General features: G+C 32.1%; 6 protein-coding genes across 6 annotated transcripts; 3 read left to right on the forward strand and 3 right to left on the reverse strand.

Moving 5' to 3' along the window:
- Positions 1-677: 677 nt before the first annotated feature.
- SMF3 (putative divalent metal ion transporter SMF3) lies at positions 678-2,090 on the forward strand (the record flags this gene model as incomplete). Its single annotated transcript, XM_001646667.1, has 1 exon — positions 678-2,090. The coding sequence occupies one exon, from the start codon at positions 678-680 to the stop codon at positions 2,088-2,090; it is 1,413 nt and encodes a 470-aa protein (XP_001646717.1).
- Positions 2,091-2,236: 146 nt separating this feature from the next.
- Positions 2,237-3,670, reverse strand: RSC58 (Rsc58p; the record flags this gene model as incomplete). The annotated part of the gene is made up of 1 exon (XM_001646668.1): positions 2,237-3,670. One exon carries the CDS (start codon positions 3,668-3,670, stop codon positions 2,237-2,239), a length of 1,434 nt encoding a protein of 477 aa, XP_001646718.1.
- An 898-nt stretch (positions 3,671-4,568) lies between these two features.
- Positions 4,569-8,396, reverse strand: ECM16 (ATP-dependent RNA helicase ECM16; the record flags this gene model as incomplete). The annotated part of the gene is made up of 1 exon (XM_001646669.1): positions 4,569-8,396. One exon carries the CDS (start codon positions 8,394-8,396, stop codon positions 4,569-4,571), a length of 3,828 nt encoding a protein of 1,275 aa, XP_001646719.1.
- A 494-nt stretch (positions 8,397-8,890) lies between these two features.
- SAS2 (histone acetyltransferase) lies at positions 8,891-9,823 on the forward strand (the record flags this gene model as incomplete). Its single annotated transcript, XM_001646670.1, has 1 exon — positions 8,891-9,823. The coding sequence occupies one exon, from the start codon at positions 8,891-8,893 to the stop codon at positions 9,821-9,823; it is 933 nt and encodes a 310-aa protein (XP_001646720.1).
- An 80-nt stretch (positions 9,824-9,903) lies between these two features.
- On the reverse strand, positions 9,904-13,440 carry RAD5 (DNA helicase RAD5; the record flags this gene model as incomplete). Its single annotated transcript, XM_001646671.1, has 1 exon — positions 9,904-13,440. One exon carries the CDS (start codon positions 13,438-13,440, stop codon positions 9,904-9,906), a length of 3,537 nt encoding a protein of 1,178 aa, XP_001646721.1.
- Positions 13,441-14,339: 899 nt separating this feature from the next.
- RPP1 (RNA-binding RNA processing protein RPP1) lies at positions 14,340-15,212 on the forward strand (the record flags this gene model as incomplete). Its single annotated transcript, XM_001646672.1, has 1 exon — positions 14,340-15,212. The coding sequence occupies one exon, from the start codon at positions 14,340-14,342 to the stop codon at positions 15,210-15,212; it is 873 nt and encodes a 290-aa protein (XP_001646722.1).
- Positions 15,213-16,456: the final 1,244 nt, after the last annotated feature.

Genomic DNA, 16,456 nt, shown 5'->3' on the forward strand with positions numbered 1-16,456 from the left:
GTTCACATCCAATTCCATCATCAATTCGAAACTTTTCATTACTTTTGATATTTGATACTTGATATTGATCTAGACCTTTAAATTGAAATATTTGACATTTTAACGAAATTTTTGCGAAGAAAGAGGCGTAGAAAAGTCGAAATTAATAGGCTAGAAGGCTATAGAAAAAATATATATATATATTAGAAATTATCTAAACATTTAACAAGTGTTTTGGTTTGATTTCAACCTTATTACAGGATAATACAATCACAATACTAGTGAATAATATAGTCCAGTGTTTGTTATATTAATTGAGAGCTTTTTATTAGGATTGGTTCTGATATTTTTTGCATTTTACCCCCTTCCTTCCTGATTTAGAGACATACTTCAGGCACAAGGAACTAATAAAACTAAAGAAAGAACCAATATATACTTTTTAAAACGTCTTAAAGACATATTAGTCTGGATTTTGGAGACATCGTTGGTAGTTTTGAAGGAATCTTGACGATCTAGTAGGAATACCAATAGTTATATTCATAAAATAAAACAAAACTAATTTACAAAAAATTATAAATTAGCCTTATTCACTAATTTATGAAGTATAAACTCATTAAGGCTTTTTAAATCTCATACAGGACTCATTTTGCATTTTAAGATTCAAACAATAGCATTTCAACGTTATATCAAACCCAAACATGGCAAGATTAATAGATATTTTAAGAAAATTTGTTAAATTTATTGGTCCAGGTATTATGGTCAGTGTTGCCTACATGGACCCTGGTAATTACTCTACCAGTGTCTCAGGTGGTGCTCAATACAAATATACATTATTATTCTCCATCTTTATTTCAAATATATTCGCAGTTTTACTTCAATGTTTATGTGTTAAACTAGGTACAGTAACAGGATATGATTTGGCTGAAAATTGTCGTCGTAACCTGCCAAAGAGAATAAACATCATACTATATATTTTTGCAGAAATTGCAATCATCGCTACCGATTTAGCTGAAGTTGTGGGTACAGCTATTGCATTGAAAATTTTATTTAATATACCTTTGATATGGGGTGTGGTTTTGACTGTATTGGACGTTTTGTTGATTTTAATGTTTTATAACCCAGAGGGCCACTCTATGAAAAAAGTAAGAGCATTTGAATTATTCGTCAGCATTCTAGTAGCATGTACTGTCATCTGTTTCTTCTTAGAGTTACTTGAAATCTCAATCCCTGATAAAGTCGAGTTATTGAAGGGATTTTTACCTTCTAAAATCATATTTAAAGAACAACAAGCCCTTTACATATCCTTAGGTATATTGGGTGCCACTGTTATGCCACATTCTTTATACCTTGGCTCTTCAGTTGTTAAGCCAAGATTAAACGAGTACGATTTACAGACTTATGGTAAAATTGGTTCTCGTCCAAGTTTAGGTGCAATTAAATATTCATTACATTATTCATATGCTGAATTGATCATTTCACTGTTCTTAATTGCCACATTTGTCAATTCAGCTATTCTTATCGTTGCAGGCGCAACATTATTTGGCCAACCTGAAGCAGAAGATGCTGATTTACTATCAATTTACAATCTATTAGTACGTTATGTTTCGCCTGCAGCAGGTTTGATCTTTGCTCTCGCCATGTTGTTCTCAGGTCAGTCTGCTGGTGTCATCTGTACAGTTGCAGGTCAAATTGTTTCTGAGGGTTTCCTGGAATGGTCTCTACCTCCTTGGGCAACCAGATTATGTACAAGAATGATTGCAATTATTCCTTGTTTGTTTGTTACTATAACATTGGGTGAAAGGGGTATATCTGATATTTTAAACTTATCACAAGTTGTCTTATCATTAATATTACCTATCGTGTCTGCACCACTAATTTATTTCACAACTAATAAGAAATTAATGACAGTAGAAGACGAACGTTCAATTCCCGAATCTCACAATGAAGAGTCAACTGAAAATACCCCATTAAATAATACAAATGCTAGCAAAGTTGATTTTAGTAATGGTTCACTTTTAACATATTCGTCAGTATTGGTATGGGCCTTAATTGGTAGTTTGAATACCTATTTAATTGTTTCTTTCCTTCTAGGCGCTGACGTCCATTTTTAAAATTAATTTACTATTAAAAATTGATATCAACAATTGTATTATTATATCATCTATGGGACTGCATTAAAGCACTAATATCATTACATATATACTATATAGAGTTCAATAAACAAAAATTATCTCTGATGCAAACATTTTTCTTACGTTTATATTCTTCTTGTATATTTCCTTTTCCTGTTTGGTTGAGACCTTACTACGGGTATACTACCATTATAATTAGCTTGTATAATTGGGAATGAAGTACAAGGTTCACAGGCTAACTTTGATTTTTGTTTAGAAAGTAAAACTTCCCTCATTAATCGTTTAACTTTATAATACAAATCCATTTCTTCTTTTGATGGTTTTCTGACAGACTTATCATGTATACGTTGTTTTCTAATCTTTTGAAGTTTCAACAAGGTATTAGATATAAGTTGGGATTGTGTACCATCTTGAAATGCTTTCAATTCATTATCTGAAATGTAATTACTTGGGTTCCATTTTAGAAGATTTTCTAATTTTATTGGAGTATCTTTATATAAGCTGTCATCTTCCTTTGTCTCTAGCTTTTTCTCCTCATTATTATCTGCTTTAGCTTCATCCTCATTCTTGTCTTCACGTTCCTTTTCATCATCTATGCCTATCTTTTCATTTTCTATTTTCTCAGTAGGTTCGGTAGATTCAGAGGTCTTAGTTTCCTTTTGATATAATTTAATGTAACCTATTGTCTCTAGCCATAGTTTACCACGCGCACCAATATTCGATACACAGCTATTTTCACTACAAAAAGGTGCCCAAGATTTGAAATCACCATACTTTAACCATGTTGCCACTGGCAAGGAGTACCAATTAGGATGTAGAAACCTTGTCATCATTTCAGTTGGAGGAAATGTTGGGTCTGGAATATTACTTGTGTTTGCTGCAACAAAACCTAATTTTGGAGCTTCTTCACGCATATTAGTTTGTGGAATAATCTTATTTATTTCAAAATTACTGTTTGGCACCTCTCTTGGCCTATTGTCCAGAATTGATTTTGCAATTACAGAACTAAACAACTCATGATCTCTAGTTTTAATATGATAAGTCTCCATGATAGGTACCTTATAATTTGTAGAAATTTTTATGAAATCATTTTTAATCAAGTTTTCCAATTCTGTATTTGATTCATTTGCCTCATTTTCTCTGATTAGATTTTCGGATAGTTGTACACCTAACCTATAACATTCTCTGATTAACAATTCTGTAGCAAATTTGTAGAATTTATCAATAATCTGATAATTTCTGGTACCTTGAGGATAATAATGCACTAGCATGGTACAGACTAGTTTAATATCATGGTATAGTTTGTAAAACCCATTATCTACATTGTACTCTTTATTTTCGTACTTTGCATTTATAGTAGTTAACTTTAACTGATTATTCGAAATAAAATTACCGTCAACCACAGTGTTGTTTTGTAGGAAACCCAAATACGATTCATAAATTTTAGCTGGATCATCTTCAAAGAAATCAGCTGGAAACTCTTCCTCCAATACTTTACATTTGACAGAAGCTGCCTTGTAAATTGTGAAAATATTATCTAACAGCTCTTCAACTTGCATACCGTAATCAGGATCTTTAGATCAGAATAATGCCTCACTTCAACACTCTAGCAAACAATAATAACAACAACCTGTAACTCCAAACGCTAACCTTTAAAAGATTTAAAAGATCTATAGGTTAATTAGATGTCAGTTCAATCAAACATTGTCACTTTTGTTATAAGTGTTATTGTTTCTTAATTTAATGTCAAATTCCAAAAATTTCAAAAATTTCAATTTTTGTTTAAAAAAATCGGTTATGTCATGTCGTACATGGTGATAGATATGTTGAGTTTGAAAATATTGAATAATTCGGATCACGTGATGTGAATTTGTTTCTAGTATGCTACCTCAAGACGATAAAAGGTACTGTACTTGTACTACTTATATTTGCTGGAATAACTCTTTTGATGGTATGCTATGAACCTGAAAGAACGTTCTAGTTGGTATTATATCAAATTCAAAAAATTTTACTTAGCTTTTGGGTTTGTTTTATCTTATATTATAGATTCAAAACCTTACACACGTAAGAATTAGCTTGAATTCACTATATAACTAATAAGTTAATGCTTATACATATACAGGCGCTACCAGCAATATATGAAAGTGAAAAAATCCTAGTATCCATTATTATACTATTGACAGTATTTAATTCATATGGTTCAAATATTTTCCAAATACCAATTAAACATCTCAACAAACTACTCTTACAATGTTATAAAAAATTTTGTAACGTTTAAAACTTACTTTTCTGTTGGTACCGAACCTGTTTCTAGTCTTTTTACGTAATTTATGCTATTATAACATATCACGTCAGTGTTGTCAATACCACTAGAATCAGAAATCTACAGAATGACGTTCTTGAGTAATTAAAGTCTTGGGTTCTATATATTAATGTACAATCTATATATTATAAAACTTATTTCTTTTGGGATGCCTCTAATTTTTTATAGTTCTTATTGGTGACAAACTTGGTCACATTCCATTGACCTTGTTCCTTCACTTGATGTACTGCTACAGGGTTCAGGTCCCATCCAATTTTCAAATCACTGTCGACTGTCGATCCAAATCTAGGTACAACATAACAATACCTTTCAGTAGGAGAAATGCTTACAATTTTTAACCCATGTCCTGTTAATGGTTTACCATATGTTAATAATGAACTCTTTCTAGCAATATTTGCAAGTGGTGTATCCTTTATATCACACAACGCATCCATTCTCTTTTTATTATTACTGCTTAAGTGTAAACCATGGAATACTATATATTTTGGAGGGAGTTCACCACAATTTGTTAGAATAGATCCTGGGTGAATATATACAAATGATTCAGAAATGTCATTACTCTTTTGTGCAAACACAGGAATATACGGAATGTTGATGATTGAAGTTTTGTTCGTAACTTTGTATTCTTCAGGGTATAGGAAATCTGCCCTGATTGCTACATTATCAATGAAACCCGCAGCTACCATTTGTTTCAGTAGTTTGATTTGGGTTTCATTCGGGATATCACTTTTTAAATCTTCGTCATTAACTGCAACAGCTATACCTTCTTTGCTGATATTAGACTTGATAATGTACATCAATTGCTTTCTCAATTTCATGATTTCATTTATCAACTTACCTCTTAAAAAGTTAGAATCAAAGAATCTATCTCTTTGATCTTGGGGAATGTAATCCATAGCTGATACAACACTCATCAGTTTGAATACGTCACTGTATTTATCCAACTTACTGAACTTGGATCTTGACTTAAAAAACTTCGATCTCTTTCTCTTCTTTTCTTCAAGATCTTCTCTTGAATAGCTATTATTATTCTCCTCAGTTTCTTCTGTATTATTCACTTCTGCAATACCCAGTTCATGCTCATTAATAAATGGGTTTCCCACAGATAGTGCACTAACAATTGTAACTATATATGGGAGACAATTGAATTCATTTGATACTATTAATATCTTAGTAAATCTTGGAGAAAGTGGGAATAAACTCATTTTCTTACCGTCATCAGTAATAGCTTCTTTTTTGTCTAGTGCACCAAGGTATTGTAATAATTTCATTGATTTTGACAAAGATATTCTATCAGGAGGAGTTGGGAAAGGAAAGTTAACTACGTTGTGAATTGCCATACTCTTCATTTGCAATACAACACTTTCAACTGGCATTCGCAGAATTTCTGGTTTTGAGAACTGGTCGAAATCTCTTTCATAAACAGCAGATGAGAATAATCTATAACAGTGACCAGGCCCAGTACGACCAGCTCTACCACTTCTTTGATCAGCACTTGCTTTGCTTACCCATTCAATTTCAAAACTTTGAACACCATTACTTTCATTATACTTACGTTCCTTAGAACGACCACAATCAACGACATATCTGACACCTGGAATTGTAAGTGAGGTTTCTGCAACATTGGTAGCTACAATACACAATCTGGAACCCTTTGGAGGCTTTTGAAAGACTTTCATTTGCTCTTTAGTTGGTAATAAGGAGTATAGTGGTAAGACATATAAAGGATCATTCTCAGTTTGTCCTTCTTCCAAAATTTCATCGAAACCTTCTTCTTCTTCAGAATCTTCTTCAAAGTCGTCATTTGCAGAATCTAAACCGTCATCAAATTTAGTTGGGCGTTCTTCGACACTGAAGTCAATTTCCTCAGTTTCCACCACTGAATTCTTAGCATTGACTTTGATATTCGTCGTTAAATCACTATTCGAATTGTAGACTTTTTTACCTTTTTTATTTTGGAATTCATTTCTCAGACGTTTGACAAGCTGTGTAATTTCCTGCTGACCAGTTAGAAAGATTAAAATTGCACCTGAAGGTAATCTTCTGTGAATTTTACATGTCTTCTTGAATGCTTCTTCTAGATAATCATATGGGGTTCTTCTATTGAAATGAACAGCAACAGGGAACTGTCTGGCAGCTACATTTAATACAGGAGGAGGTACTGCAAATAAAGTGGAATTTTCACTGAAATCGGATACTCTTAAAGTAGCAGACATGATAATCAATTTCAACTTCTTAAACTTTGTTGGATCTTTTGAGTTCTCACTGGCACGCAACTTAATACATCTACTTAACATACCAATCAAAATATCAGTGTTGATGTTTCTTTCATGAGCTTCATCTATAATAATAGCCGAATATTTGGTCAATTTAAAATCATGCATCATTTCACGTAACAATACACCATCTGTCATAAACTTCACTCTGGTATTATCCTTGACACTACTATCAAAACGAATATGATATGCAACATTATTACCGTGATCACCTAATTCTTGGGCAACACGATTAGCCATAGAGACTGCAGCAACTCTTCTTGGTTGTGTGATACCAATCATACCAGGATTATCTGGTGAATCAGGCGAACCGTAACCAGCTTCATATAAGAATTGAGGTACTTGAGTTGTTTTACCTGAACCAGTCTCACCACATATGATTACAACATCATTATGATGTATAGCTTCCATGATTTTATGTTCTTCACCAAAGACAGGTAAACTCATTCTGACAGCTTGAATCTCCTCAGGCCTCTTGACTTGGACAAAAAATGATTTACGATCCAAAGATTCATCAACATTCAATTCTGTCTCTTGTAGACCATCATCTAAATCTTCTTCTCTTACAATTGGTTGGTAATCAATATTTAGTTCTGGCATTTGGATTTCAACATCTCTACCTTCAATTCTCTTAATTTCTTGGTTAGCCCATTCTTTAAATGATTCAGCTTCCTTGCTATGATTAAATTTTGCATTGATGTCATTCGAATCTTCCTCACTTTCATTGTTCTCGCTGGAATCTTCATCTTCATTCTCATCAATTTCTACTTCTTCACCTGATTCTAAAATAGAGCTATCTGATTCTTCAGCTTCGATGACATCCCCGGATATCACATCATCTTCTGATATATTATCTGAATCTCCGGAATATATATCTGATTCATCTTCTGATGAAGATTCAAAGTCATTAGCATCTTCAACACCATTTTTTCTTCTTTCTTCAGCTTCAACTCTTTCCCTCCAATTGAATTTTCTCTTAGGCTTTGGCCTTGTAGAATTTACAACTTTCACATTAGAAAATCCAAATCCAAATCCACCAGAGCCTCCCATTGCAGCTGGACGACGATCTACAAAACTGGAAGTTGACTGACCATTTGCATCTCCAAATTTTGACTCAAAATCACTTTCATCGTCTTCATTCTCTTCCTCTCCTTCATTCTGTGAAGCATCTTCCCATTCTTTTACTTCATGTTCCTCATACAAAATTTCCTTAGTTTGATCGTTACCTCTACCTTGTCTTTCGAGACTCAATGCTTCTGCAAATTCTTCCTTCTTTGTTTGTCTTCCATGACCTAATCTTTTAGAACTTGTCAATAGAGAGGTATCAATCTTATAATCTTGTAATTTTTCAATTATAGTTTTTTTCTCCTCTCTTCTCAATTGATGGTCGATGAATTTATCCAGTCTCTTCTTTTTCAACCTTGACACTTTTGATTCCTTTGGAGTGAACAATTCTTCTAACTTTCTTTTCTTCATCTCTTTTTCTTCTTTAGTCAACGGTTGTAGAATCTCTGCATTTGAATCACCGGTATCATCTTCAACTACCTTCTTATCTTCATCTTCATCTTCACCGTTTTCCTCCTCATGTCTATAAAACTGTTTATTCCTTATTCTTTTCAACTCTTTAAGTCTGGACATATGTCCAGCTCTAGCCTTCTCATTGAATCTCTTTCTATAGGTACCCATTTTGAACACGGAAACAGAGAAATCAATCCAACCACAGTTTATTAGCAATCCATATAATACAGAACAAAATTAGAATAATCACTACAGATCGATAACCATTACAACATCACTTCATTGTATTTAATCTTCTTTAAGTAATATTCATCATTTCGAGATGAGATGAGATGAGATGAGCTTAAGGAAATTTTTCATATCCGATTTGGTAGCACCGCGAACTTTTTCACTTATTCAACTATCAAGAGATCAAATTCAAGAAACTAAGCTTAAGAGATGTTGATGACCAGCTCATCAATGGTGATTTATAAGTTGATCTCAAGTTTAGTGTGTGATCTAACAAGTGATATAAGTTAGAAACAGTTTGTTTTTGTTGATTCTATATCTTTAAAGCTGTTTCAGGGGCTAATTTGGGGGTTTTCTGCTGAATAAGAATTATTAGATATATTGAACTTTTAGCAATATAAGTGGTGTATGTGTAATTTAGGTTTGATTTAATAATGGTAGAAATTGTTGAGGAGGAGAATCTGTATGGTATACTAAATGAGCGTAATATCAATTATGTTCAATTTGGTTGTAACAAGAAATTTCAGACTTGGTATGGTAGTACTGTATATTTTGATCCGGATAATAAACTAATACCTGACAGACCAAATGTTAAAAATAGTCCAAGAAAGCCATTACAGAAGAATGGTCAATACTGGTTGGATACAATATATATTTGTGAATATTGTTTTAAATATTGTGATTCTGGTGAAATGTTGTGTGACCATGATTTGGTTTGTAATTATAAATATAAGGCACCAGGTAGGATTAAATATTTGGGACCCAAATATTGCATACGAAGGGTTAAAGGTTCAAAACATCAATTATTCTGTCAATGTTTATGCTTATTTACAAAACTATTCCTTGATAATAAATCGATGTATTTTAAAATTGATCAATATGATTTTTATATATTATACGAAATTAACTCTACAATACCAATGGCATTTTTTTCAAAAGATATAATTTCATATAATAAAAATAATTTAGCATGCATTTTGACATTACCTCCTTATCAGAGAAGAAGATTAGGGACAATATTAATGGAATTCTCTTATAAGCTTTCAAGGTCAGAAAATGTAATATCTGGACCTGAAACACCACTGTCGCCATTTGGATTGATAAGTTATATTAAATTTTGGGCTAGAATAATAGCATATGAGCTATTTGATGGCGAATTATCTGCATTGGGTAAAATTTCTGTAACAGATATTTCTCTTGTTACTGGATTTAGATTGAGTGATATAATAATGACATTGAACTATCTTGAATGTCTGAGTTCCTCTGGTGAAATTTTAACATCGATTATCAAAGATAAAGTTCAAAAGATGTCAGGTAAAATTACTGGTTATATTATTCAAGATGATGATTTATTACTTGATGACTAACTTATATATTCGAATTTAATGAAATATTGTATTATTAAAAAATCTTTTTTCATAACATAAAAACATGTATTTGATGCAATTCATTCAAACAACATTTTAATATCTTCAATCCTACGCTTACGTCTATCATCTTCATCGACGTCCATAGCTTCTCCAATAGTCCTTTTCCTTTCTTGAATTTTTAACATCTTTTCCTCTATTGATCCTTGCACTATAAATCTCACAACTTTTACGTTGCTTGACTGACCTATTCTATGAATTCTATCAATAGCTTGATCTTCCATACTTGGTGACCACCACGGATCCATCATAAATGCATGAGATGAACAGGTAAGGTTAAGACCGACACCGCCAGCTTTTAGAGACAATAATAAAATCTTTTGCTTTGTGAGATCCTTCGTTGTAAATTCTTTCAACACGGTGGAACGTTCTTTCAAAGATAATCTACCATCAAATTTGTAAATTATTGTTTCCTTAGTTGATAGAGCCTCGTTTAAATCTTGTTCTAATATATCAAGATATGAGGAAAATTGAGAAAAGATAACAATCTGTTCCCCAGCAGACTGATCTTGAATAACTTTTAAGTGTTTCAAAAGAGCCTCGATCTTTGCAGATTTTTGCGTAGGACAATATAATTCTATTGGTTCATTTTCAACAGTGTCATGATTCAGCTTCAAAACTCTATTAGTAGAAATTATTTGTCTACAATTTGGACATTTGGTTTCCAACTTCTTCTGAACCTGGAAGTCAAAGTACTCTTGTAAACAAGACTCACAAAAGCAGTGACCACACTCAGTAAATATTATATTATTTGCATCAATAGGTTCCGTTGTACAAATTGGACATTCATTTGATTTCAACTTCCCATTTTCAAAATACTTCAATTGGATTTTGTCACTAAGTTCTGTAATTTCATCTTGGTTCAATGCATTTCGTGTAGTATGTTTAAGGTCTTTCAAAATTTTATTCACATCTACTGAATCCGAAACAACTTGATTGTTACTATTGACATCCTCATCGTTATCATCTTTTGTACCTAACAGCCTGACGTCACAACAAATCTGTCTTAATCTTAAAATATGAACCAAAATTGTGGAATATTTTTTTAATAAATCTCCGTGGGCAAGACCTTCACGAACAGATGATTCAGCTCTATCCAAAAAGTATTTATAAACTTTATTCTGCAATGCAGATAATTCAATATCCTCTATAAAAATTTCTTTTAAAGGTAGTTCTACCAGAGGTTTACCATCTATGTCTTTCATTTGTTTTGTTCTACGTAATAAAACGGGTGATAAAATTGAGTTAACAACGTCGAATGCTGACTTAAAGTCTTTTTTTTCGAATGGTTCAGAAACAAAACTCTTCCAATAGCCAATTTGAGACCAGGGCTCTAAACCAAGAAATTTTACCAGGCTATAAATATCATCTAATCTATTAATAATTGGAGTACCGGTTAAAATCCATTTTCTTTTAGATGATAGATTCATGATGGCTTTCGATGTAATTGTGCTTCTATTTCTTATTATATGTCCTTCATCTAAAACAATTCTAAAAAATTGTACTGAAAATAAGCCTGATAATGCTTCCGAGTTATTAGAAGTGTTTTTTGAAATTCTTGTCCATTCATTTTGTACTATACCATAAGTTGTGAATACAGCAGTCGGTGGATTTTTTGTTTTAGTCAGTAACGACTTCAAACTGGTGACATTTCCGCCATAATATATCTCGGAATAAATGTCGTCACCATTTTTGGATTTCTCAAATTCACTGCTCCACTGCATCAATAACGAAGTAGGTACAACTACAAGAGTTGTTCTATATGCATATGGCTTGCATATGATTTCGGAATCGAAAGAATTATTTGTAGTTCTCTCTTTAATAAAAAGTTCATTATGATTTTTTTCCTCTCTATCAAATGGTGCAGAAAATATAGTTGCCAGGGTAGAGATGGTTTTACCCAAACCCATTTCATCAGATAAGATACCACCTTTAACTAGAGATTTTAATGTAGGTTTTTCCATGGAATATTTTCCTGAATGTATATTTGCATAAAAAAATAATCCATCTGGATAATTTGAATTGGACTCTTTATTTCTTTGTCCATCCCATGACATATCATTTGGCCATTTGAATTGCTTCCATAAAGGATTCATAGTGGTAGCATTTTTATCAGAATCATACTCATATTTTGATACCTTATCATATTCTTGTTCTCTTAACAACATCCAGCTTAAACCTTGTTTTTGGTATCTTCTTAGCTCCAGTTTAAAGATATCTTTTGAAGGTTGTGTTTCAGGTAAGTTCAAAAGAGAATTCCCTGATTGAGTGACATTATAAAAAGCCATCAGTTGGTTAAGGTTTAAACTATGGTCAACGTTTTCCTTGTCGCCTTCTTCTTCCATGGGAATTTCATTGCTATTGTCATATATTATTTCATCATCTAAATCAATTACGTCCCTTACAGTATCATTTAACTCTTCAATTTTTTTAAGTTCCTTTTGTTCATCTATAATTGGAAAGAGATTTAATTTCTTAAATAATGCTAAATGTGAAAGTCTAGAAGCTCTGTTTTCGATTTCCAACTGATTTTCAATATGATCTTGACTTGATTTATCAAATTCGCTTGAAATATTTTCTTGTGATGATGAAGTTGAAATTATTTCATCATCGAATATTAAATTAGTCAAAAAGCAATCCAATTGTAAAACGAAGGTGTCACCGATGCTTAGCCTCTTATTATCGCAATAAACTAATGTTAATAAAAAAGATATTTCTTGTTTCTCTAATAATGGATAAATAATTTGTGCAATATCTTCAGGAATCTTCCCGATTTCTCTATTATTTGACATATCAAAAACTTTAATATAACTTGAAAGGGCTTTCTTCTTTTTGCCTGAGTCTGAATATAATTTTGACGGTATGACATTTGAATTAGGCTTAACCAATTTTAATTTCGTGCCGTATTTAAGTGGTTTGGTTGTTGGTCGTGTAGCCATTGCATTCACTTGAAGAGATCCTATAAATCTTTTCCATCTTACTTCAAGTTTAGGCTTTTTTTGAGAAAAAACTTCAAATGAAGATAACCTTTTCTTTGATGTTACCGATCCAAAACTTATTTTTTGAGATTGCTGTGAACTTTTCATCGATGTATCGGGGCTTGATGAAGATGCCAATATTATTACGTCTTCCCCTCCGTCATCGTTATCATTCTCCATGTTGTTATCAACTTTTCCCTTATCCATTTTACTACTAATTTCAAAGTAATATTCAATGGCTTTCTCTATACAGTTATCGTCTAATTTGAACATATCATATAGCATATTTGCTTCAGTTCTTTTAATATCAGGAATAATAACTTGTAACTGAAGTAAAAATTCATCACGATCAAATCCATTTTGGGTACTTCTCTGATTCTCATCCAGATCATCAATAGCAATATTATCTTCCTGATCGATCGGAATTATTTTTACCTCGTTTTTAAAACTCCTATTGCCAAAAAGTATCGAATCATTATTATCAAAGGCAAGGTTTAATTCTGAAGAATCCTCTTGAGAATCTAAACCATCTTTGAAGAATCGTTTTTTGCTTTCTTGTGAACTTGCATCAGTTGTCATATTGATGAATTTGGCATGCTCTAGATGTGTTATAGTTAGTACATATATATATATATATATATATATGCGTCAAGATCATTTATATATTCAAATAACTTAACTTTGAAATATATTTTGCGATGAGCATTGTGAGATATATTTCGGATCGCGTAAATTAAAATAATTTATTTTGGCGTTGCATTTGATTTATAAAAAGTAAGTTAATGACATTAATGTAAACGAATAAAACTAATGATAATGGGTTTTGGCAAACTATGATTTAGTCTTAATATGGTAGTCGTTTTTATTTAAAGTTGTATAAAAAATTTTTTCAATTCTAAATGTGATGTTAGGTCTTATTGTTAAAACATTTAACTTTGGACTGGAGATAATAAAATAGAAACTTGAGAACTTCTCGTATGTTTGTCTTTTGCAAATGCAAATCTATAGATCAAAATATTTATTGCTTATAGATATGAGGGTTTGATGAAATACTTTCGTTATCTTTAACGTATTATGAACAATAAGCTAACAAGTTACTTTCCATAAACTGTTCCACCACTAATCTTGCAAAAAATAGAAATTGATTTATTCGAAAAGGAGATTAAATCATGATCAATTTATAAAGTGTCCTTCAAGTCCTTTCGAATAACAATATCTTCTTTGTAATTACTTCAGATCTCAGTATTCTTCTATTACTTACTGACACCATAGTTGTCATTTATCATGTGAAGATACAAAATACAATATATCACGTGCTTTTGAATATAAGTAAAAAATTCATCGAAAATTCTTAAAGTTTTGATAAAAGAAGCCGATGAGATTGAATTTACACATTACAAAACTAGATTATATTTTAGAAACAGGTACCGTAATTGAGCTAATATCAGTACATTCTATTGTTAAGAAGATATATCAATATGTTAGTTGATTTGAATATAAAGTGGCCTCAAGAAAGCTTTGATAAAAAAGCTTTACCAGAAGATTTGGTAAAATTAGAAGATACTTTAAGCATTTGCCATACTTTAGGTTATACACATGTTGCATTGAATTTTACTGTTAACCATGCTAGTAAATTTCCAAACAATGTTAAAGAATTGAATCCGATGGATATAAAGGAAAGATTCAAGACTTTTATTGAAAATACAGGTATGAAAATATATTCAAGGATTACACTGATAATAGATGATCCATCAAAGGGACAGTCTTTGGCAAAAATATCACAGGCTTATGATATTATTGCTGCAATGCCAATTAGTGAAAAAGGCATTACCTTGGCCACTACTAATCTAGATATCGATTTATTAACATTTGATTATAGCCAAAGATTGCCAGTATTTTTAAAACATAAATCAATTTGCGGATGTGTTAAAAGAGGTGTAAAAGTAGAAATTCCATATGCTTATGCATTGAGAGACCTTCAATCTAGAAGACAATTTATTTCCAATGCTAGAAGTGTAATTAGAAGTTCCAGGTCAAGAGGTATCGTAGTTAGTAGTGGAGCACAAAATTCTTTAGAATGTAGAAACATAATCGGTGTTACTAGCTTAATAAAGACGTTAGGTCTTGAAAGTGACAAATGTGGTAAGGCTATGGGCCAGTTGGCATCATTAGTTTTACTCAATGGTCGGTTAAGAAACAAAAGTTATAAACAAACAATTGTTGTTGGTGGTGATGTGAGTAATGTAGTTGATGATATTGAAGGGATTGACGAAACTAAACTGGTTAAAATCGTTAAACGTAACGCTGACAGTGAAATTTCAAGGGATAAAAAGAAAATGTCGAAAAAATGAGCAATGCTGATGTTTATTTTCTGTTTTTTTGTTGTCATTTGACTCTTTTTATGCTTGATTGATTACTGAATTGGTCGATTGGGATGAGCATTGTGCTATTTGGCTACTGTTTTTGGTCTTTTCACTATTATCCGTTGTATTGATGCATATCTCTAAGCAATCGTAATCGGTTTTCCTATTTAAGGTAAATAGCGAATGTTTTGTTATAGATAATATTGTCCATGCTCGGGATATCGAGAACCCAAGCCAAGAAAAAACGGCAATCAACGGACTAGACACAGTGTTCATCAATGGCATAATAGAGAGGTGGTTATTTATTATAAACCAGATATAGTAGTGTAATTGATTAATGAAGCTGAAAATCACCCTAATTATTTTACCCTAACAAGAAGAAATAACAAGTGGAGGACTTGTTAGATCTGGTGAATGTCAATGCACTAGATTCATATCGGATGGTGAATCGAATCAAGACAAAGGCCATCTGCAAGCCAAAATCCCTTACGTTCAGTCAATCGCTAGATCAACCAATCAGCTAATTAATTAACGATTTAAAAAATTATGCATCCCTCCTCCTTACTCTTTATTTCTCGATTCTAAACTAGCAGCAGAAGGACCCGTGTACCGCAGACTCCCTATTTACATTTCATATAATCTAGAGACAAACGTGTGTACCATAGCATAGAAAGATATATATACTTAAAAAAAAAAGGAATACCATAAGCAAATAGTCAATAAATAAATTTCGAAGATGGAAGTAGTTCTACATGATTCATTAAGATGTAAACAATAACGACCGATGGGAACCGTCGATCTGACGATATGCTTGTCTGTAGCCAAGTCCAACTTGATTCAATACTCCTTTTCTATGAAATAGGACCAGCATTACATTGTAATCTTCTCTTTTCAGCAAATATAAAATTTACGTCACAACCGCCGAACACCGATGTTCAACTCACAATTCCTAATAAGGTAAATTCTTGACTTGAGATAAAAAAAAAAAAATAGACCGAACACAAAAGTAGACACGAAGTTCATTTCTAAATAAACTTTTTTTGCTTCTCTTTTTCCACAAAAACAAAAACCAGATGAAAAAAAAACAATTATCTAAACAAAACACCAAATTCTGTACCTCCTGCTCTAAGAAAAAGATTTCACTGATTTCTTTTTCTTGCTCTTTTGGTGTATCAAGCATTCTCCATCAACTTTTCAGGCAGGATGTACCGTACCGCATCCGAGGTATACGA

Source organism: Vanderwaltozyma polyspora, genomic scaffold (assembly GCF_000150035.1).
Source record: "Vanderwaltozyma polyspora DSM 70294 KpolScaffold1023 genomic scaffold, whole genome shotgun sequence".
Lineage (NCBI taxonomy): Eukaryota > Fungi > Ascomycota > Saccharomycetes > Saccharomycetales > Saccharomycetaceae > Vanderwaltozyma > Vanderwaltozyma polyspora.